At 39.9% G+C, this 23305-nt stretch overlaps 1 protein-coding gene across 4 annotated transcripts in view; it reads left to right on the top strand.

The window, feature by feature from the left end:
* LOC126278568 (protein unc-80 homolog) overlaps positions 1-23305 on the top strand; it is a 953735-nt gene that overhangs the window by 433686 nt on the left and 496744 nt on the right. For all 4 annotated transcript variants that reach the window (XM_049978772.1, XM_049978771.1, XM_049978773.1 and 1 more), the window contains 2 exons: positions 8684-8928; positions 10654-10892. In XM_049978772.1, coding sequence (XP_049834729.1) covers positions 8684-8928; positions 10654-10892 — 484 coding nt within the window. The remainder of the gene's footprint in view (positions 1-8683; positions 8929-10653; positions 10893-23305) is intronic.

Raw genomic sequence — 23305 nt, 5'->3', positions numbered from 1 at the left:
CGAAGTTCCCAGTTTAAAATCACTATCTTCATTACCAATATATCTTACTAGTTGCATGCAGTCTCCCTTCCTATGACCAAGGCACTAATCGTCTCCCTCATTCCATGTCCACTATTCCTGCCTTACTACCAACAGAGTCCTTGGATGTCACTGTGGCTTTTAAGACCTGTAAACCTTTTTGCTAACCATTGTGTATTGTGTATATTGAACTGGAGACCTACAAACAACGGAGAGGCTTCGACACACTGTAGCCCTCAGTGGTTCACAACCCCACAACAGGCCACAGCACTCCACCCACCCCACACCTAAACCAGTTGACCCCTCTGGGAACATCTCATATCAGATGAGTGTAACTCCAGATGTTTGCATGGTAGAGAAATTATGGTGTACATGTATGTGGAGAGATTGTTTGTGCAGCAATCGCTGACATAGTTTAAATGAGGGGAACCAGCCTACATTTTCCGAGGCAGATGGAAAGCCACCTTAATAATCATCCACTGCCTGTCCAGCACACCGGACCTTGATACTAATCCATCAGGCGGATTCGTGCTGGGGACAGGTACACCTTCCCGCTCGGGAAGCAGCACGTTGGACCACGAGGTTAGCCGGGTGGGCACTTGCCAACCATACTTTTATCCATAATTAATTCTCCTTTGAGGACCAATTCCTCCAGCAGATCATAAAAATGACGTGAACACTATTTGTATCAACACATGTATAAGCTACTTACTGCAATTGAATACAGGGTGATTTTTCCCACGGTGAACAAACTCTGTGGGTTCATCAATGAGAGGATAGAGAACAAAAAGGTCTAATGAATTTATGGAACAAAAAGGACTAATGAATTTATGTCCAGAAATGCATGGTTTGCTTGCTAGAAACCATTTATTCAATCATACTTTGTTACATAATGTGCGGTGTAATAAGTGATGTACCATGCAGCCACAGTTACAGTATGCATGGTTTCCTCCTAGAGGGTGGTACTGCTCCTCATACGTTATGCCCTAGCACCCTCTCCTGCCACAGCAATTGGTAATGTTGTGTCTAGTTCACCTCTCTTGCTGACTCACCTCGTAGTGGATGTGATATGGCGTTGTACACAATGGTTTGATATTCTAATTAAGAGCTTGCCAACAAGGTGTTTATTTACAGAAAGGCAAATGGCAATGGGTGGCAGACAGTAAGGTTGTATGAGGAAACCTGTCCCTGTCATCAGAACCACACCGTTCAATGTTTGCAACAGTAATTCACCATTTGTCTGAGACAGGGTCATTTCAGGAAGCATAAAATTATGAAGAATGTGCCCGAAATGTTCAGAAACCAGACTTGGAGGAAAATGCTATTAATACTGTGGAAGGTGACCGCTATGTCAGTACCAGGCAGTTGGTCTGCCAGTACAGGGTACATCAGATGACTGTGTGGAACATTCTCCATGACAAATGTTACTACCATTATCACTTACAGCATGTGCAGGGCTTACTAGTGACAGACTTTCCATGTCAGGAGCAGTCTTGTCACTCGTTTCTTCACCAGGCAACCATGATTCCAGTATTTGTGTCATCCATCCTATTCACAGATGAGGCCAACTTTCATAACAGTCATATGTGGGATAGTATGCAGACAGCAGGCCGCCCAGTTGGCCTTGCAATCTAACGCACAGCTTTCCGAGCAGGAAGGAGCACCTGGTCCCGGGCATGAATCCGCCCGGCAGATTTGTGTCGAGGTCCGGTGAACTGGTCAGTCTGTGGATGGTTTTTAGGTGGTTTTCCATCTGCCTTGGTGAATGTGGGCTGGTTCCCCTTATTCCGCCTCAGTTACACTATGTCGGCAATTGCTGCGCAAACAAGTTCTCCACATATGCGTACACCACCATTACTCTACCACGCAAACATAGGGGTTACACTCATCTGGTGTGAGACATTCCCTGGGGGATCCACCGGGGGCCGAACCACACAATAACCCTGGGTTTGGTGTGGGGCAGCGGAGGGGTGAAGTGGACTGCGGTAGTCATCGTGGGGTTGTGGACCTCTGCGACTGCAGCAGGGACGGAGCCTCTCTGTCATTGCTAGGTCCCCGGTTAACATACAATACAATACACACAATGCAGACAGCATGTTATCAGCATCAATGCAGTCATAATGTATGGGCTGGGATAATTGGTGACCATATTTTGGGACCATTGCTTCTTATATGTCACCTAACAGAACTTCTTCTGCTGGATGACTTTGCTTTCCGTGCAGCAAGAAGTGTCATTGATAATTAGAAGCATTATGTGGGTGCTATATGTTGACGCTCCAGCCCACTTCACCGTTAATGTTTGGACACATCTCAATCCTGTCTTCCCTGATTGATGGGTCAAATATTGAGGTCCAGTTGCATGGCCTGCTTCTTCACTGGAACTCAATCTGTGCGATTTCTGGTTATGAGACCATCTCAGAAGTGTTGTGTATGCAAAGCCCATTCCAGATGTGGAGACACTGGAGCAGTGTATTCATGCTGCCTTTGACACTGTTTGGATGCAGCCTGTTCGATGTGAAAGTGTGAGACAGAATATTCTAAAATGTGTACATGCTTGCTTTGAGGCCCATGGAAACCATTTTCAATGCGTATTGTAACTGTGGCTGCATGGTACAGTGCATGTTAGACCGCAGACTCTGTAACAATGTATGACTTAATAAAAGGTCTCTAACATGGAAACCATGCATTTCCAGACATAATTTCACTTGACATTTTTTGTTCCATATCCTCTCATCAGTCAGTTCATATAGTTTGTGCACAGTGGAAAAAAAAATCATCCTATATCTATTAAAACCCTTTTTTGATGTATTCATTGCTGGCATTCTTACTATTGAAACAATCTGATAGGTCGCCTCCACTTTTTCCTCCAGAACTTTAACATACCCTCCAAAAGCAGTTTTACTTGGTCCTCCCCAACTCATGAAGTTATGGCACTGAACTGTACCTTTTGGAACACTCCCTATTAAACCCACCATTATTGACTAGTGGATGGTAGCCTAACAGTTTAAAAATTGTTTGATCATGTGCAACTGATAAAGGCCGATCGGTTAATATTTGCATGGAAGTTGTTTCATACGAATTCCAATAAAGGTAATTACGATGTCAGGTAGCAATAATTGGTACATAGTTTGTTCTTAATGTTCTATATCTTTTGTTTAAACAGCACAAATGAGGCAGTTACTCCCAAAGTGATAACAGTTAAATCATCACAGGTCGCCTATTAATGTTGTCGCATGCCAATATTCTTCATGTCTCACTGTACACACTATCCTCACTTTAATTCAAATTGTGGGTGTCCCGCATGGTTGTCGCACAATCTCGGTGCACAAATGAACATCAAACAAATCATTTAGTTAACACCATTACCATATTTGCTGGAGGTCAAGCCCACGGCTTTGGGTGACACATTTGGCCGTTAAACAGTTGTAAACATGGCCGGCTGTCCTCTCAAAATCTGCCCTGTTCACTTAGCCAACAACACTGACTACCCTCTGGTGCACGGAGTGCTCGACTAATACTTCTGCAACTAGAATTTAGGTGTAATTTCCTTTTGGCACAGGCAAGGGATCGAATAGGTCCACTATCAACAGTACCTACTGTGACCCCTTCCTCGGTTGAATGATTGATTATTAAACTGATTCCATTGGTAATGCTCTTCTCTTTGGTACTACTCACCTGCTTGACTATTCTCTTGCCCAAGTGTAGGCTACAATTGCACCAATATCTCTGTTAGGGCTTCTCTATCTTTAATCAGGTTTCTGGACAAAGTTTCTTGTATCCTCCAACTTAATCTTCTCTTAATTGCAGAAATCATTATCTCATCATTTAAGGGTTGCTCTGAAGTTTCATTCAGTTCTCATAAATGCTTAGCAAATTCTCTCAAGGTACCTTTCCAATTATTAAGAGATTTGCAATGTAGCAGGTTTTCCAATATTGCACATTGATTACTCTTTGATCAGGACTTCTTTAGAAACTCTCCTTCAGACAGCTCATAACTACTAACTTCGTCTTCCTTCTTCACTCTTCATGTAAAAGCTTCACGTTCCATTCTATCTATCACAAATTGAATTTTGTCTTTGCCTCAAAAAAGTGTTGAAAAAATGCCTCTCAGTCTTCTCACAAAAATTGTCAGGTGCCTTGATCCCTTTGGCTTATATTTTTGTCTCACATGAGCTCATGGATGCCTATTATCACCACTCGTTAATGTTAGTACTTTACCTTCCCATATAGCTAGTGTTGCATTATCAGTATTTCTGTCAATCTCCTCAGTTTTTGTCTCTAATTCTAGGATTTTGCCTTGTAAACATTGTGTATCCTGTGCAATCTGCCTATTATCTTCTTGCACCTGCACTGCTATTGCATTTTGTATATTTCGAAATTATTCAGTCTGTTTGTTGCCTAGTCCCTTAATAGCTACTTCACATTGTTGTTACTTCTGCATTATCTCTTCCATCCTTATCCCTAATTCTTCCTTAACTTCTTGAACCTCTTCATGGGCTTTCCCAGTTATCTCCTCTTCCATCTTCTTCGTATCTTCTCATAACAGGTTTATGCTCTTCTGGAATCTGCCTTCTCTTTCCTCGCAGATTTTCTCACCTCTTTCTTATAGTCCTGTAATTCTCTGTTCATATTTTCTTTTTCTCATGTCATCTGAATCTTTTCATTGATGATGTCAATCTTTTCTTGGGTTATTCTATTGGTTTCCTTGATTTTCTGATTGGTGGCTTTGATTTCCTTATTGGTGGCTTCAATTGCAGCATCAGTATCACCAATAGCAGGTCCTGCTGTCCTCCCTAGACAATGGTTGATTTACTACTCCCGAGGCTAATTGGTGTCTTGAGGTAATTGGTGGGATCTGCTAATGGGCTATCTATTGATAGTCCACACTAAATGATTCCTGAATCAGCTCTTTTCTCCTGCCTTATCTCCTTCTTCTCAGCTTTTACCTCCAGAATCTCCTGCTTGGTTTCTACCGGACAATTTAAATGAAATGATGACAACAGTACTTCAACTAGCTTAAAACAGAAACATACCTATTCACACTGGATTTTTTGTTTTTGTTTTAAGCCTCACCAACTTACACGAATTAAACACAAATGGTAATATTCATCATCTCACACCAAAGCATCAAAAATACACCAATATCACCAGTTAATACTATAATATCTGTAATCAACAGTTAATGCTGCAGCATAAGTCTTAAAATCTATTCGCCACTGCCTTGCTGGTGAAAACAAAACAAAGAACACACTACTGTGGAGCCAGAAAGTTCCGATATGGAAGGAAAATTACTGTACAATTTTTGTAGCATTACAAAATGTGATTAAAGTTAGTTATATACTCTGCAGATAGTGTAATATAAATTATTATTGCACTGGCATGTTGTCTTCACTCACCGCATAACACTAACACTCGCCGCAGAATTTGATGTTTGGTGCATGTCATGTTTTACTGGTAGTCCAGTCGCGCTACTAGTGGTGTCGCTCCTGCTGCTGTTGGCTCATTCCGTGCGGTGACTATTGGCCGACGCATCGCTGTCACAGGCTGCCTGGCACGGTGCGTGTAGTCATGGTCGTTGAAGTTCGCTGACCGGTGGCCAGATGGCGCTGTGGGTAGGATATTCACAGCTTCACCATGAGATGTCAGCCTCGGCAGCGTGTTGTTTGCTTCTTGTTGTATCTTGTCTATGCCGTTGAAACTCTCATGTGGCTGGAACTCGTGCTGTGTTGAATTACTTCCTGACTGACATTCTTTGACACGGCTGCTGAGCTCTTCTGTGTGACATCACTCACCAATAACATTGGCCACTCGCATTATTGCCTACAGATTAGTTTATGGGTCCACATCAATTTACAAGATTTTAAAATGGTTTAATGCCAGTTTAATGCGTAAGGTCACAGTACAACACTTCTCTGATAGACTCGTAATGAATATGCGATCAGTTACGTTGCAATAATGTCTACCCATGTCTCTCATTAATTCTTCACTTTCCACTGTTTTTCACATGAATTTCCTTGCTAGTACTCCACAATACAGTTTATTAACACTGTCCCTGTCATCTGATACTGTCAATTACTTTTAATTATGAGGTATTATTATGTTCTGTTATCCTGCATTTTTGCAGTTATGTCGTAATGCACTGTCCAAATATTCTTACACAGATTTTCACAACATTGTTTTTCACACAATTTTTCAATTGTTCATGGACACGTAAACTAATGTGAAGTTTTCAGTAACATTTGAACTTTTGCTTATTGTCTTAATATTGCCAGCGTGTCTGCAGCTTGTGGTCTAGTGGCTAGCAATGCTGCCTCACGATTACTGGGTGCCAGGTTTGATTCCCGGCCGAGTTGGGGATTTTTCTCTGCCTGGGTACTGGGTGTTTGCGTTGTTCTCAACAAATCATCATCATCATCATTCATGATAGAGGCTCATTTGGATTGTGAACAAATTAGATTGTGTAAAAAATTGGGAATTTATATGGGTGCTTATGACCATGCAGTTGTGTGCCCCACAAACCAAACTTCATCATCACTGCCAATGTTCTTTCGCAATAAGCACGATTAAACCATTTGTTGTTATTCTGCTTCTCATATTGTCTGTCTGAAAATTGCACAATACCCTTTCACGGAATGCCACGATGAAACTCTTCCTATTGATCCGACCGTTATTGACTAGTGGATTGTAGCCTAACAGTTTAAAAATAGTTCAATCATGTGCAACTGATAAAGGGAGATCAGTTAATATTTTCATGGGAATTGGTTTGTATCAAATCCAACAAAGCTAATTAGGATGTCAGGTAGCAACAATCAGTACATAGTTTGTTCTTAATGTTCTATATCTTTTGTCTAAGTAGTATGAATGAGGTAGTTACTCCCTTTCTCTGACAAAGTAATAATGACAGGTCACCTAATAATGTTGCCACATGCCAATGGTCTTCATGTGGCACTGAATACACAATCCTCACTGCAATCCAAATTTTGGGTGTCTGGTGTGGTTGTCACGTAATTACGGTGCACAAATGAACACATCAAACAAATCATTTGATTAAAATGATTTACATATTTGCTGGAGGTCAGGTCCATGGCTTTGGGTGACACACATGGCCATTAAACAATTGTAATCTGCCCTGCTCGCTTAGCTGCCAACAGCTTACTTGCTCTGAGTCACAACACTGAGTAACCTCTGACATGCTGGGCACTCGACTATCGATAGTACCTATTGTGACCTGCATAAGTCAAAAATATATTGTTCTCAATACATAAGGGGCAGTCGACCCCTTACATTCTCGGATTATTCCATAAAAAATTTCAGTTCACACCAAACTTAGTTATTACCAGCAGTGCCTTTATTTTGACATTTTCATCCACAAGACACTGAAAAATGCGTCCCTACAGCCTTGTCACCTGTATATGGTGTTTCTGAAGTGAAAAGTAAGAATTACTGAAATGGTCCAGTAATTTTATGAGTTTTATGTACAACAGTATCCTGTCCAACTATTTCAGAAACAAGTTTCCTGTGTCATTCTTCATGTGACAAAAACATACCTGTAGCCACTGTGATCTGGAAATTAATCAGTTATCTATCTGCAAGAATTACAGTGACTAATTGCAAACCCAACCACCCAAAATAGAAGATGAAAATTGTTCCTCCATCATATCACACATTCTTGTTGTCCCATGGTCAAAATCTCTTTTGGTAATTTTTGTCGACAGCCTCTTTCTCAAATCCTTCTGTCATTCTTTCCTCCAACTCGATTCCCCATATAATTTCTCCATTGCCCAGGGCCTCTATCCATCTTTTTCTGACATTTCTCTGTCTGTTTCTACCCCCTCTTCCTTTGTCTGTCTCATGCGACATTGCTCCATTTCATCATTGTTATCTTATCTTACTTTGCTGCTGCATGTGAGAATCATCTGTCAACTCCTCTCTTGTCTCCCATTACTCCTGCACCATTTCCTTGTTTTACTCATCTTACATCTTACCCTCCTCTTGTTAGCATGCACATTTCCTGTGCACTGACAGGCTTCAGCCTGGTGGTTACTCTGTGCCACAAACCTCATACCTGCATGTGACTGGTCATTTGTCCTCATTATTGTGTAACATTATGTGTCCTATACTATCATTTAAGTAACAGATACTACAAAATCTACTCACCAGCAGCAGGACAAAGCATACATAAAAAATATTAGAATCTGCTAGCTTTTGGAGCCATTGGCTCCTTCATCTGGTAGAAGGGTTGAAGGGGAAGGAAGATGGGTCAAGGAAAAGGACAAGGGACAGGTGTGGTTTAGGAAAAGGGGTAGAGTTTGGAAAAGTCAGCCACAACCCTAGTTTAGGGGAGACTTACCATATGGGATGAGAAGGAAATATTAAAGTCTTCCGCTTCAACCCATCTGCCAGTAGAAGGAGCTGCTGGCTCCAAAATCTAGTTAATTGTAATACTTTCTCCTGCCACCACTTGGTGAGTAGATTTTTTATTTATCCATACTTATATTTTCAAAAATTCATCATTTTCATTGCTATACTATCTTTTCTTACTTGTTTCACATGTATGAGGACATCCTCACTATTAGGCCTATCAAATGAGTGATGAACGTAACCTTATTTAATAGAAAGCAGATAATTGTTTATCTAACTTGTTTATGTATTTTTTAACACACAGGCAGTTCACTGTGCTGCAATGCGAGATAATGTATGTTGCACTCTTCGTGTATGTGAAGTGATTCTCAACCTGTTAGAGCTTCTGATAGAACTTGGAGTGCTGAAAGAATGTGAAAAAGGACCAGGGAAAGAAAAAGTGACAGGAACTAGTAGTAATGTGGCACATGAAGTGAAAGCAACAGAGGCAGGACCATCTGGCATAAAACCATTGTCACCTCACACAATGGCTATGAGTAGCATTACAAGGTAAAGGTTGATATAAAAACATTTTTATACATCTATGAGATGTGATTTCACTGTAGATTGTATTAGTACTGCTCAAAATCCAAACACAGACTGTGTTTGAATTTTGTGCAATTCCACACACTAATTCATGTGCATATTGGGTTGAATTCTCACTTTCATCTCTGAACTGTGTCATGTAAACATGTAATAAAAATAATAATATGAAAAACAGATTTACTCATGGTGAAATTCATCCATAAATATATAAACATAACTAAAGTATGGTTGCAGGGTAAGAATGCAAGAGGGAACAAAGAAATTGGAAAACAGCTATTTGTTAGTAGTCATGCTCACATGTTTCACTTTTCCGCTTCCAATGTGATCTAGTACCTTTTACTCTTCACTTGAACACATTCTCCCTTCAAATCAATCTTCTCTGAATTACACAAATGGGGAACTTGCCCACCGACACTGTCCTTTTTAAAATCTTGCCATCATCAATTTTCATTTCTCTCCAATACCTGTTCTTCTATCTTTCTACTGGCCTCTGTCCTTTTTATATGTTATTCATACCATGAGCTTCATATTTGTCTCCATCCAACAGGATATTAGTATCCTCTGTAAATTCATTCTCACATGTAGTGTCCTCTAAACACCTTCACTCTGTTTTTGAAGTGATTTCCTTACTGCGTGATGCCCCTGCAGCCAGTTCCTCTGTAGCCAGGTACTACAAAATATAGCTATTCCTAATGCTCAACACTTCAACTGGCAATATTTATTTAGTGCTGCCCTTTTGACATGAAAATGCAAGAATAGGTGCACTGATAAAATGATGTTTCATTCAGTATCAGTAATACTCACAATAAAGCCAAATCAAAAATGTCCACATTTTCAGACTGCCTATTCATTCATTTCAATGACTGCCTTACAGCTTGTGCCATCTGGATCCTTCCCACCATCACCAGCTTTTCTGAGTTGCACAGGTGGGAACTCTCCCTGTAATATATCCTACATTCCTGTAACCCGCCTGGCCTCAACTGTCATTAGTCTTTGTCCTTACCCTCTAGCCCCATCCCTGTTCCCATTGTAGCACTACACAGTCCTCTATTCCATCAAAACACCCATGTCTTTTTACCTCTCTCCTTTTCTGCTAACCATCCCATTCCCTCTGTCAAACCTCCCTACTTCACTAGCTGCTCTACCTTGCCTCCACCTCGTCCCTGTGTGCTCCCACAAGCAGCACTTTACCATTCTGCTACCCCTCCCCCTCCCCAACATCACCTCCTCCTTACCCCAACAGACAGTTGCATCTTCCATCATGCACTGCTGCTCACAGTGTGGCCTCAGCAACCATATACTGCAGTCATGTGTGTGTGTGTGTGTGTGTGTGTGTGTGTGTGTGTGTGTGTGTGTGTGTGTGTGGGTGGGTGGGTGGGTGGATGAAGGCCTTGGCCAAAAGCTCATTTTGTAGTGCCTATCTGTGACACAATATCACTGCTATATGGTGAGTTGCAACTATTCTTTTCATAATATTGTTGAAATATTAACTAATCTTTCTTGCTGTTTTGTGTACTTACTTAATTTTCTTACATTGTTTTGATGAGTATTTTATGTCATAGATCATTTTATTATTCTGCTTCAATACTGCATTGTGGATTTGTATGAGTAAATGCCAGTTACTAGGCATCTTCACCAGGAACTCAAAAGAACAAGATCTTGAGTTCATTGATTGTGAAAAATTTTCAGGGTCATCAAACACCTAGGTTGCCCACATGGTTGTGGAGATAGCCAAAGAGGACCACCAGCAGACTTCCTACGCTCACAAGTGCAGTCATTATTAGGGAAGCTTCACCGCATAAATCAGAAAATGTTTGCTCATTTCTTGCGTGAGCTTGTACGTCGTCAAACTGTTTCTGATACAATTGATTTATTCCATGCATATGTTGGATTCTGTGTTGACCCCAGTTCATTGCTGTCACCTCTCAGTAAGTATTTTAATTAACTTATTACCTATTTTAAACCTGATTGAACTGTCTTACATGTTAACATAGCTAAAGAGTTCAATACTTTTTATGCATTCTTTTAGTGCATAATAGATATAAAAAAAACACAACTTAAACTTTGTGTTGATGCACTTTAAAATATTATTTTGAATCTTTTACAATTTCAATGAAAATTTCATGATAATACAGAAATCCAGATTTTCTCTTAGAATGAATGAAGTCAGCCACACTAATGAGCCAAAACACTATGCTTGTAGTAGCATTGTAGGCCTATGACTCAGTAAAGAAAGTTTATAAGCAGTGTAGATATGAATGAAAACTCCACTTGTAAGCAACTTTGACACAAGACAGATTGTTGTGGCTCAGGTGTTCATATGCTACTGTCTTGAGCATTAACAACAAGTGATTGATGGGAGATAAAGCCCCAAGCAGATGACAATGTGTTGGATGTCCATGCCTCACAGCAGAAAATGGACTTAAGAGGCTTGCTCGCATTGTAAATCAGGGTAAGGGCGATGTTTGGCAGATCTGCCAACAGAGTACAATACTTGTCCTTGCATAAGTGTTTCAGAGCCCACCATTCAGAGTACATTTTGAACATGAGGCTCTGTGGGAGATGAGCCATACATGTTCCCATGGGAGATGAGTCATACACATTCTCATGTTAACTCAACAACATCATCAGTTACAATTACAGTGCGCACATATCTCTGAGATTAAACTGTGGATCAGTGGAAACATGTCATCATTTGAATCATTTTTCCTGTTAACCAAGACAGCATTTGTGCTTTGGTATGCTGTCAGCTAGGTAAACAGCTGCTCAGAACATGTATCATGCTATAAGTGCAGGCTGGTACGATCATTATTATGCTATGGAAGGACATTCACCTGGGCTTTCATGAGACCTTTGGTAGTTATCAGACACACCATGATAGCTGTGGATTACATAAATATTACTGCTAACTATCTGCATTACTTTGTGCTGGCAGTGATGGCAATTTCCAGTACAACAACTGTTCTTATCACAAGGCTAGATCTGTGATACAGTAATTTGAGGAGCATGATAGTGAACTCAAGGTGATGTCTTGGCCACCAAATTCACTTGATTTGAAATCGATGGAACACATATAGGGACCCTGTTGATTGCCAGTTCTATATCTACAAAGCTTTAGCTCGTAATTTTTGGGAACTGTGTGGCCTGTGCATACATGGACATTTGGTTTTACATACTCCATAAACTTACCAAGGATTTGTCAAATCCATGTCATGCAGAATTGCTGCTGCATTGTATTCCAAAGATAGACTAATATGATGTTAAACAAGTGGTCAAGATGTTTTGGTTCCTGGACACATGTAGATGTAGATTTATCTGAAGAATGGAAGAATAAAGAAGAGTTACGAAACAAAAAACAAACAAACAAACAAAAAAAAAACTTAGATATGAAACAAAAGCTTTATAAATTTTTTTCTTTCTGCATATGTATCATATTCAAGGTATTGATCAGAAAATCGTTTTACATATTGGTTTTACAACAAGTGTACCTCATTTAAATTTTTATATCAAATTGGATATCATATAATGAGTAGCTACAAATTTGAGTACGAATGTGTATAACATTAATGAAAATTCTGGGATGGAGCAATATGTGAAATAAGGAAAGTCAGCTACTCATCTATATCGGATTGATGTGTGGACCACAAAAACATATAACAGAAAACAGCAGTCACACTAGCTTTGAGCATTAGCTCTTTTTCTAGCAGATGGAGAGGGAGGGGGTGGGGGGGGGGGGGGGGTAGGGAGAAGAGGAAAGGGTGGTAGATGAAGTCAGTGCATGATCTGGATGGAGAATGAATGGTGTAGACAGAAAAGAGGGATTGTAAAAGTGCAGTATGTGTTGGAGATGGGCTTCCATCTCAAACATATCTTACGTTCTCACAGTCCTCTGGGCCATGAATTCCTCTCCTGTGCCAACCTCTTCATTGCAGAGTAGCAGTTGCAACCTATGTCCTCAATTATTTGATAGATGTATTCCAATCTCTGTTTTCCTCTTTAGTTTTTATCCTGTACAGCTTCCTCTAGTACCTTGGAAGTTATTGTGTGATGTCTTAACAGATGTCCCAGCATCCTGTCCCTTCCTCTTTTCAGTGTTTGTCATATGTTCCTTTCCTCACTGATTCTCCAGAAAACCTCCTCATTCCTTACCTTATCAGTCCACATAATTGTCAAAATTCTTCTGTAGCACCACGCCTCAAATGTTTTGATTCTCTTCTTTTCTGGTTTTCCCACAATCTTTGTTTCACTGCCATACAATGCTGTGCTCCAAACATACATTCTCAGGAATTTAATTCTAAATTAAGGCCTGTGTTTGTTACGAGTAGACTTCTGTGGGCCAGGAATGCCCTTTTCCCGAGTGCTAGTCTGCTTTCTATGTCCTCTTTGCTCCACCTGTCATAGGTTATTTTGAAGCCTAGGTAGCAGAACTCTTTAACTACATCTAATTCGTGATCACCAGTTGTGGTGTTAAGATTCTCACTGTTCTCATTTCTGCTACTTCTTATTACTTTTGTGATTCTCTGATTAATTCTCAGTCCGTATTCTGTACTCATTAGGCTGTTCATTTCATTTAACAGATCCTGTAATTCTTCTTCACTTTCACTGAGGATAGCAATGTCATCAGCAAATCTAACAATTGATATTCTTTCATCTTGAATTTTGATTCCACTCTTGAATATTTCTTTTATTTCCGTCACTGCTTCTTCATTGTATAGATTCAACAGTAGGGGCAAATGACTAGATCCCTGCCTCTCATCCTTTCTAATCTGAGCACTTCATTCTTGGTCTTCCATTCTTACTGTTCCGTCTTGACTTTTGTACATTTTGTATATTATCCATCTTTCACTATAGCTTATCCCTATTTTTCTCAGAATTTCAAACACCATTTTACATTGTTAAACACTTTTTACAGGTTGATGAATCCTGTGAATGTGTCTTGATTTTTCTTTAGTCATGCTTCCATTATCAACTACAGCATCAGAATTGCCTCTCTGGTGCCTTTACCTTTCCTAAAGCCAAACTGATCATCATCTAACACATCCTCAGTTATCTTTTCCATTCTTCTTTGTATTATTCTTCTCAACAACTAGGATGCATAAGCTGCTAAAGCGATTCTTCAATAATTCTTAGACTTATCAGCTCTTATAATCTTCAGAATTTTGTGGATGAAGATTTTCTGAAAGTCTGATGGTATATCATCAGATTCGTACATTCTACACACCAATGTGAATAGACATTTGTTGCCACTTCCCCCAATGATTTTAGATATCCTGATGAAATGTTATTGTAATGCCTCTAATTAATGGTAAAAGTAATTACAGTGATACACACTGAACAAAGAATATTTGCCACAAGGAGTGTATTGAAACTTTAGATTTCTCGGTGGCATAATGATTCCATGAACTACTATATAAAAGAAAGATGCCACATTATCTTTTTCTTATCACTTGTCTGTTTGGTCTTATTGCTTAGCTCTTGTAGTGTCCTATTTTAGTGGCTCTCTGTACCATTCTATGTATAGAGGCTTGCTGCCTTTCATCTAAGTAGATTTACCATTAAATAATAATTATTGATGTTTAAATTCAAATATTTATTCTTGCTATGAAACGGAAATCTTTTCTTCTCCTTACCATTTACATAAATGTGGCCGCTGCTTTGTACAGGAGGAAGCTCGTGTGTTAATTTTAATTTAATTCCAAAAAGTAGCTTACAGTTAGTTTTATAACAATGAAAATAATCAATTATTGACAAAATTATTTAATTGTATAGGTAAAAAAATTTACTCACCAAGCAGTGGCAGAACACACACATAAGAGATGGTTGTAATTGGCAAGCTTTTGGAGTCAGTGGCTCCTTTGTCAGGCAGGAGGGTTGTAGGGTAAGGAAGAAGGGTGAAAGAAAACGTATGTATTTTCGGAAAATCACCCAGAACTGCGGGGCAGGTGAGACTTAACATAGAGGACGAGAAGGAAAGATGATTAGTTTTCTTTCACTTCTGACACTCCAGTTTCTGAACAACCTGCATTTTAAAGTTATTTATGAAGTATTATCTTCAGTTAACATAGTACAGTTATCTTTGATTGCTGAAAATTTATCTGTACATAATACAACACTAGCAGAACTTGCATTAACCTTGGCTTGAGCATGATGAAGTAATATTTCAGAACTAAAAGAATTTTCAATTTACTTTGAGTCAGAAAGAAAAATAATGAATGTCCATACCTGAGATAAATTTTCGTAGCAGTAAAATATATCCATGACATCAGAATAATAATTCCTAACATTATGATATTTTCACTCAACATAAAGTTTGTATGTAATATATACTCCCTCTGTCACGCACCATACAGTCGTGTGCAGAATATCTGTGTAGTTGTAGATGTATCTGTATTTGAAGTGCAATTTTCATTCTTAAATGTAAGAAGAGAAGTTCATAGTAATAAAAGGTATTTATACTTGCTTCCCCAGTAGCTGTTTAGGGAGATTATGTCCCAATTTCCCATAGTAAAATCAGGCAGCATCTAGTTTATTATATATCCCTTCTTCCTTATTTTATCTTAAGTCTTCCAAAGCTCTTTTAAAAGCTGATTCTAATACTGGATCCCATATCTTTTCTACATTCAGTCCTGTTTCTTCTTCTATCATGTCATAAGAGAAGTCTTTCTCCTCATAGAAGCCTTCACCCATCTGTTGTCTCTGCTACATTGAATAGTGGAATTATCAATCTTGATTTTAATTTCATGAAGGTTGTTTTGACTTTTCTATTTGCTGAGTCAGTCCTTTCAACAGTCATTTCTTTTTCAGTTTGTTCACAGCTTTCATGCAGCCATTTTGCCTGAGCTTCCCTGCACTTCCTACGAATTTCATTTCTAAGTGAACTGTATTTCTGTATTCCTGAATTTCCTTGATCGTTTTTGTACTTCCTTCTTTCATCAATCATCTGAAGTATTTCCTCTGTTACCCATGTTTTCTTTACAGTTACCTTCTTTGTTTTTATTTTCAACTTCTGTGATTGTGCTTTTTCAGAGATGCCCATTTCTCTTCAACTGACCTATGTACTGAGCTTTTCCATACACGGTATCTATAGCCTCAGAGAACTTCAAACATATCTCTTCATTACTTCTTTGTGCAGTGATTCTTCCTGCCTAGTCTCTTGAACTTCAGCCTACTCTTCATCACTGCTAGATAGTGATCTGAGTCTATATCTGTCCCTGAGTACACCTTGCAATCCAGTATCTAGTTTCGGAATCTGTGCCTGACCATGATGCAATCTGACTGAAATTCTCCCATATGTCCCAGCCCTTTCCAAGTATACCTCCTCCCCCTGTGGTTCTTGAACAGAGTATTCACTATTGCTAGTTGAAATTTAATGCAGAATCAAAGTAGTCTTTCTCCTGTCTCATTTTTAGTACCAAGCCCCTGTTCTCCCATAACCATTTCTTCTGCTCCTTCCCCTACAACCTCATTCCAATCCCCCATGACTGTTAAATTTTATCTCCCTTTAGATACTGAATTACCCATTCAATATCCTCATATGCTTTTTGGATCTCTTAATCTTTGGCTGAACTATTGTTGTCAATGTTGGTTTGTTGTTGATTCTGATGAGATCAACCCAATCACTGAACTGTTCACAGTAACTGTCAGTCATACCCTCCTATTCATAAAGAATCCTACTCCCATTATATCATTTTCTGCTGTTGTTGATAGTGCCCTATACTCATCTGACCAGAAATCTTTGTCTCTGTTTCACTTCAATGACCCCCTAGTATATCTAGATAGAGCCTTAGCATTTCCCTTTTCTGATTTTCTGGCTTCCCTACCATGTTCAAACTTCTGACATTCTACTACCTCTCTCAAAGAACATTAACCTGCTGGCCTAAAACTTCTCTAATCTGTTGTCATTGCCTCACCTTGCCTTTTCTGTTCTCCGTTCTGTCCACAACACTTCAGATCATTCCTTGCCTTCTTTCTTCTGTCCACACCATCCCTTTTCCATCCAGAACATTCACTGCCTTCTCCCACTACTGAGCCCCCACCGCTACAAGAGCATTCTCCCTCACCCTCTCCTTCCCCCTCTCTCTCATTTCTATCCCTCTCCTCTCCTCCTTTTAAACCCCTCTCTCTTCTCTCTTCCTTCCCTTTCCTCCTTCTTCAGCTTCACCTTTCTGTCCTTTTTCTCACTCCCCCTTTACTCCCCCTCGGTTATTCTCGCTATCCACCTTCCCACATCTCTTTTTTTTATTTCCTTTGTACTCTTTTTCCTCTTGTTATGTGACCATGGAGTCAATTAATGAAAGTTTCTGTTGCGCTGTTGCGTGTTTCTGTGCTCCATGCATCAGTCTGCTGTAGATGAGTGGTTCTATCCCTTATTTTTGAGTAAGAACTTGCTTGCATGTACCATACATTTGAATTTTTTTAAATTTTTTAATTTGTTTTGGTGTAAAATTAAATGGATGAGTTACACCTTTCATGTGTGATGCACTGTGAGATTATTGACAGTGAGATTATTGACAGTAACCAAAATACAGGCAGCCTACTAAAAATGTACATGTTTGTACATCTGTGGAATTAAAATTACCTACTGGGAAACATATGTTATCTTGTTTGCTCCACACTGTGCACTGTAACATGCTTGGGTCCCCCTGGGCATTATTTCCACAATATGGTTGAGGTGTTCCTTAAAACTGTCCCACCCTTTCAAGATAGCCTTACTGAGGACATTCATTGTGTGAGGAGGGTTGCTGCGACAATTCTTTACAAGTCTGAACTGGTCCCAAGCATGCTTACCCAGGTTCATGGCAGTACATACCACAGTCCATGCCGTTCAGTTGATTAATAAAATGTGATGAGGTAGCTGGGGAGTGCTTGTGTGTTATCATCTTGAAAGATGAACTCATTGTGAAATGAGAAATGTTAACTGTATAATCAGACAATTACTTGGAGAATCTTGTCCCAACACTGCACAGTTCTCAAATTACCCTCAATACCTATGAGGGGCCTCTGACACCTTTGCATGAAACTGGCTCAAAACATGTCTGACGCAGCTCTGTGCTGAAATCATGTTATTTCATGAAAGACATGCATTGGTACCTCACTGATTCTCTACTCTTGTATGGTGATCATTAGGTGAAAGACAAATCCTGCAGAAAACTATGATAAGAACCTGGCACCATACATCCACGTTCCATTCCAGGTGTTCCCTTGTCCAACTTCTTCACACACCACAACACTGGTGTTTTTGTACTTTTGCTCATAATGGATGCCTAGAGGCCAAGCTAATCATTTGAAGTTGCCTGCATACTGTCTGGATTGACATAACCCACCCAGTTGCCTCCAAGAACTCATTACACAGGTCTGTTAGTTTATGCTTGCAGTATCTCTGAGCCATAGTGTGTTCGTAGCAGTCATCAGCTGATATTGGTGATGATGGGTGACCACTATGAGATAAGTCTGCTATACTTTGTCTCTTAAAATAATGGCTTAAAAGTTTGAATGACGTTGTTCACTCATTCATCGTGTTACATAGATTCCATCCATCATCATCGTCACCATCATCATTTAAGACTGATTATGCCTTTCAGCGTTCAGTCTTGAGCATAGTCCCCCTTATAAAATTCCTCCGTAATCCCCTACTCAGTGCTAACACTGGTGCCTCTTCTGATGTTAAGCCTATTACTTCAAAATCATTCTTCACCAAATCCAGGTACCTTCTCCTTGGTCTACCCCAACTCCTCCTACCCTCTACTGCTGAAACCATGAGTCTCTTGGGTAACCTTGCTTCTCCCATGCGTGTAACATGACCCAACCATCTAAGCGTGTTCGCCCTGACTGCTACATCTGTAGAGTTCATTCCCAGATTTTCTTTGATTTCCTCATTGTGGACACCCTCCTGCCATTGTTCCCATCTACTAGTATCTGCAATCATCCTAGCTACTTTTATATCCGTAACCTCAACCTTATTGATAAGGTAGCCTGAATCCACACAGCTTTTGCTCCCATACAACAAAGTTGATCGAATGATTGAATGGTGCACAGATAACTTAGTCTTGGTACTGACTTCCTTGTTGCAGAAGACAGTAGATCGTAGCTGAGCGCTCACTTGCTACACGTCGCTTCCAGTTCTTTCACTATGTTGCCATCCTGTGAGAATATGCATCCTAAGTACTTGAAACCGTCCACCTGTTCCAACTTTGTTCCTCCTATTTGGCACTCTATCTGTTTATATCTCTTTCCCACTGACATTACTTTCGTTTTGGAGATGCTAATCTTCATACCATAGTTCTTGCATTTCTGATCTAGCTCTGAAATATTACTTTGCAAACTTTCAATCGAATCTGCCATCACAACTAAGTCATCCACATATGAGAGTGCTTATTTTGTGTTCGCATATCTTAATCTCACCCAGCCAGTCTATTGTTTTCAACATATGATCCATAAATAATATGAACAACAGTGGAGACAGGTTGCAGCCTTGTCTTACCCCTGAAACTACTCTGAACCATGAACTCAATTAACCGTCAACTGTAACTGCTGCCTGCCTATCTATGTAAAGACCTTTAATTGCTTGCAAAAGTTTGCCTCCTATTCCATAATTTCGTAGAACAAACAATAACTTCCATCTAGGAACCCGGTCATATGCCTTTTCTAGATTTATAAAGCATGGATACAATTCCCTGTTCCACTCATAACACTTCTCTATTATTTGCCGTAAGCTAAAGATCTGGTCCTGACAACCTGTAAGAGACTTAAACCCACAATGATTTTCATCCAATTTGCCCTCAACTAATACTCGCACTTTCCTTTCAACAATACCTGAGAACATTTTACCCACAACGCTGATTAAAGATATACCTCTGTAATTGTTACAATCTTTTCTGTTTCTATCTTGAAAGATTGATGTGATGACTGCTTTCGTCCACTCTGATGGAAACTGCCCCAACTCCCACTCCATTTCAATTATCCTGTGTAGCCATTTAAGACCTGACATTCCACTGTATTTGATGAGTTCTGACTTAATTTCATCCCCCCCCCCCCCCCTCCCCCACCTACCGCTTTATTGCACTGCAATATATTATATTGACCATTTTCTCCACCTCCTCAAATGTGATCCTATTTCCATCATCATTCCTATCCCATTGTACATTGAAATCTGAACCAATACTGATTGTATTTCCACCTACATTCAGCAACTCTACAAAATATTCTCTCCATCTGCCCAAGGCATCAACAGGATTCACCAGCAAATTTCCTGACCTGTCCAAAATAATTGTCATTTTCTTGTTAACTCCCTTTCGAAGACTGCTCATTACCCTCCAGAATGGTTTTCCAGGAGCTTGACTCAAAGTCTCCAACCTGTTTCCAAAGTCTTCCCAAGATTTCTTCTTGGGTGCTGCAATTATCTGTTTGGCTTTGTTTCTTTCTTCAACATAACTTTCTCTGTTTACCTGAGTTCCAGTATGTAGCCATTTTTGATACGCTTCTTTTTCCTTTTACAGGCTGCGTTGACTGTGTCATTCCACCATGCTGTTTGCTTCATCCTACCTTTACGCGCTACTGTTCCAAGATATTCTTTAGCCACTTCTAGTACTGTGTCCCTGTACATTGTCCATTACTTTTCCAATGACTGTAATTGACGACATTCAACTAACTGGAACCTTTCTTAGATCACTGTTATGTACTTGTGTCTGATTTCCTTATCCTGAAGTTTGTCCACTCTTATCCTCCTACAGATGGACCTGACCTCCTGCACTTTTGGCCTCACAATACCAATTTCACTGCAGATTAAATAGTGATCAGTGTCATCAAAGAATCCCCTGAATACACGTGTGTCCCTCACAGCCTTCCTGAATTCCTGATCTGTTATTATATAGTCAATGACAGATCTGGTTCCCCTACCTTCCCAAGTATACCGGTGAAAGTTCTTATGTTTAAAAAAGGAGTTTGTGATTACTAAGCCCATACTGGCACAGAAATCCAATAGTTGTTTCCTGTTCCTGTTGGCCTCCATATCCTCTCCAAATTTACCCATAACTTTTTCATACCCTTCTGTTTGATTTCCAGTCCTGGCATTAAAATCACCCATGAGCAGAACACTGTTCTTGTCCTTTACTCTAACAACTACATAACTGAGTGTGTCATAAAAACTATCCTTCTTATCTTGATCTGTCCCTTCACAATGCGAATATACTGACACAATCCTAATTTTCTTGCTAGACGCTGACAAATCTATCCACATCAGTCGTTCGCTTACATACCTTACTGCAACTACGCTGGGTTCCATTTCTTTCCTGATGTAAAGCCCTACACCCCATTGTGCTATTCCTGCTTTGCCTCCTGACCTTGCATTCTCCCATTTCCACTTCTTTCTCACCCCTTACCCGAATGTCACTAACAGATAAAATGTCCAACCCCATCTTACTTGCAGCCTCTGCCAGCTCTGCCTTCTTCTCAGAGTAGCCCCCATTGATATTAATAGCTCCTCATCTTGATACCATTCGTTTGCGGAGTCGTATCTTAGGAGTCCCTTGTTTACCAATTAGAGGTGGGACTCTGTTACCTCCGAAGGTCCGAGGCATTCCATCCAAAAGTAGAATTTTCAGGCAGTGGAACAAGTCAAGATATACTGTAACAAAAGACCAGCAAATTATATAATTTTAATTTGGTGCACTGTATTAACCCATTAAGTGGATAGTTTGCATGTGTTCGCTTCTTCTGCAGTGGGTAATATGCGCCAGCGACCCTGTGCGCGGTGGTGCTGCATACTGTTCCCATGCATAAAAGATTTCCTTCATGTTTTCGTTGTTGAATTTAAATTGATATTGGATGGAAATGAATAAAATACATTGCAGAAGTTAACAAAACTGTATTTTCACGATATTACAAGTTTTTTCAGTGTGAAACATTTTAAACCAAGGTGCTGCACACAAGGAAACTTCGCATTCTGCGTACCAATACGAAGTCTCTTTGCGAAGGCCTTTTCTCATGCACTCCACACACCTCCTTGTTGGTCTTTTCTTCATTGTGGGTGGCAGAGAGTCTGGAAAATGCCTGGCTGTAAGGTGTGCCGCTTTTGGTGTTCGAGGTGGGTGTGCTACTGATGCTCCGTGTTGTGGTGAAGATATGCTCAATGGTTCGCCAAGACTAATCATGAAGCTCATTGTACTTTGTTCACGACCATGCTTCTTATACAGAATGTATGAATTAAAGCCTGCAATGTCCAACAAGTGGTGGAAAAGCTGCTGATAATATTTTTCAGCCTCCTCCTGCCCATCTGTTAGCTTTGTAACTGAGAATCGCTCTACCCACGCCCCCCCATATCTCTCTCTCTCTCTCTCTCTCTCTCTCTCTCTCTCTCTCTCTCTCTCTCTCTCTGTGTGTGTGTGTGTGTGTGTGTGTGTGTGTGTGTGTGTGTGTGTGTGTGTGTGTGTGCGTGTGTGTGTCCCTTGCAGACAGAGGCTGTGGCTGAAAGCTATATGTGAGTGTCTTTTATTGTGCCTGTCTGCAAGTTGACTTGTCTTCTTTATGGTAATTAGCAGTCTGTCTTTTCCTACATTGTTGGTGTTCCTAAGTGGAGTTTCAATTTTTTTATGTTTATCTATTATTGGTTGCTTAATATTTACTTTATTACATTGGTATTTTAAGAGAAGTAGTTACTTACATCTGTAAGTATACATGTGGTGAATAGGCACCGAGGTCATGATCGTCATGTTGCAAAGTATGCTCTGTAACAAGACCTTGTGGGGCTCCCAAACACTCATCAGTACTCAAGACTTGGTTGCACTGTTTTTCTATGCGTGGTATTCTTTATATATGAGTTACATTTTCATAGAATTCTCCCAGTCGACAGTTAATAAATAGCATGTATAGTTTTTAAAATGCACATTATTTTAATCTTCAACAACTATAGGGATGTATCGTTATTCAACTGTGCATAAAAATACTTACAAACTTAATTTTATCATGACTACTACCACATTTTGGAAGAACTTATTGATGAAGCATGAGCTGGTTTTAGAATAAATAGATTAACAGTAGATACTAACAAAGAGATAGAGGGGCTGGCCAGTACTTACCTCAGCTCAGTACAGCCGATAGAAACACAAAAAACAACCAAAAATTTTAGTTCCTAGCTTTCGGAATAAATGTTCCTTCATCAGGGAGGAGAGAGGGGAAAGAAAGGGAAGAAGGGAAAGTGGACTTAGTTACTCACAACCCAGGTTATGCAGCAACAGGGAAAGGAAAACAGGGAAGGTAGCAAGGATGGAGGCATGGTTGTCAGAGGGAACAACCATGCCTCCATCCTTGCTACCTTCCCTGTTTTCCTTTCCCTGTTGCTGCATAA

Source organism: Schistocerca gregaria, chromosome 6 (assembly GCF_023897955.1).
Source record: "Schistocerca gregaria isolate iqSchGreg1 chromosome 6, iqSchGreg1.2, whole genome shotgun sequence".
Taxonomy (NCBI): domain Eukaryota; kingdom Metazoa; phylum Arthropoda; class Insecta; order Orthoptera; family Acrididae; genus Schistocerca; species Schistocerca gregaria.
The sequence above is the reverse complement of the archived record's forward strand: the minus strand, read 5'-3'. Positions and strand labels throughout refer to the sequence as shown.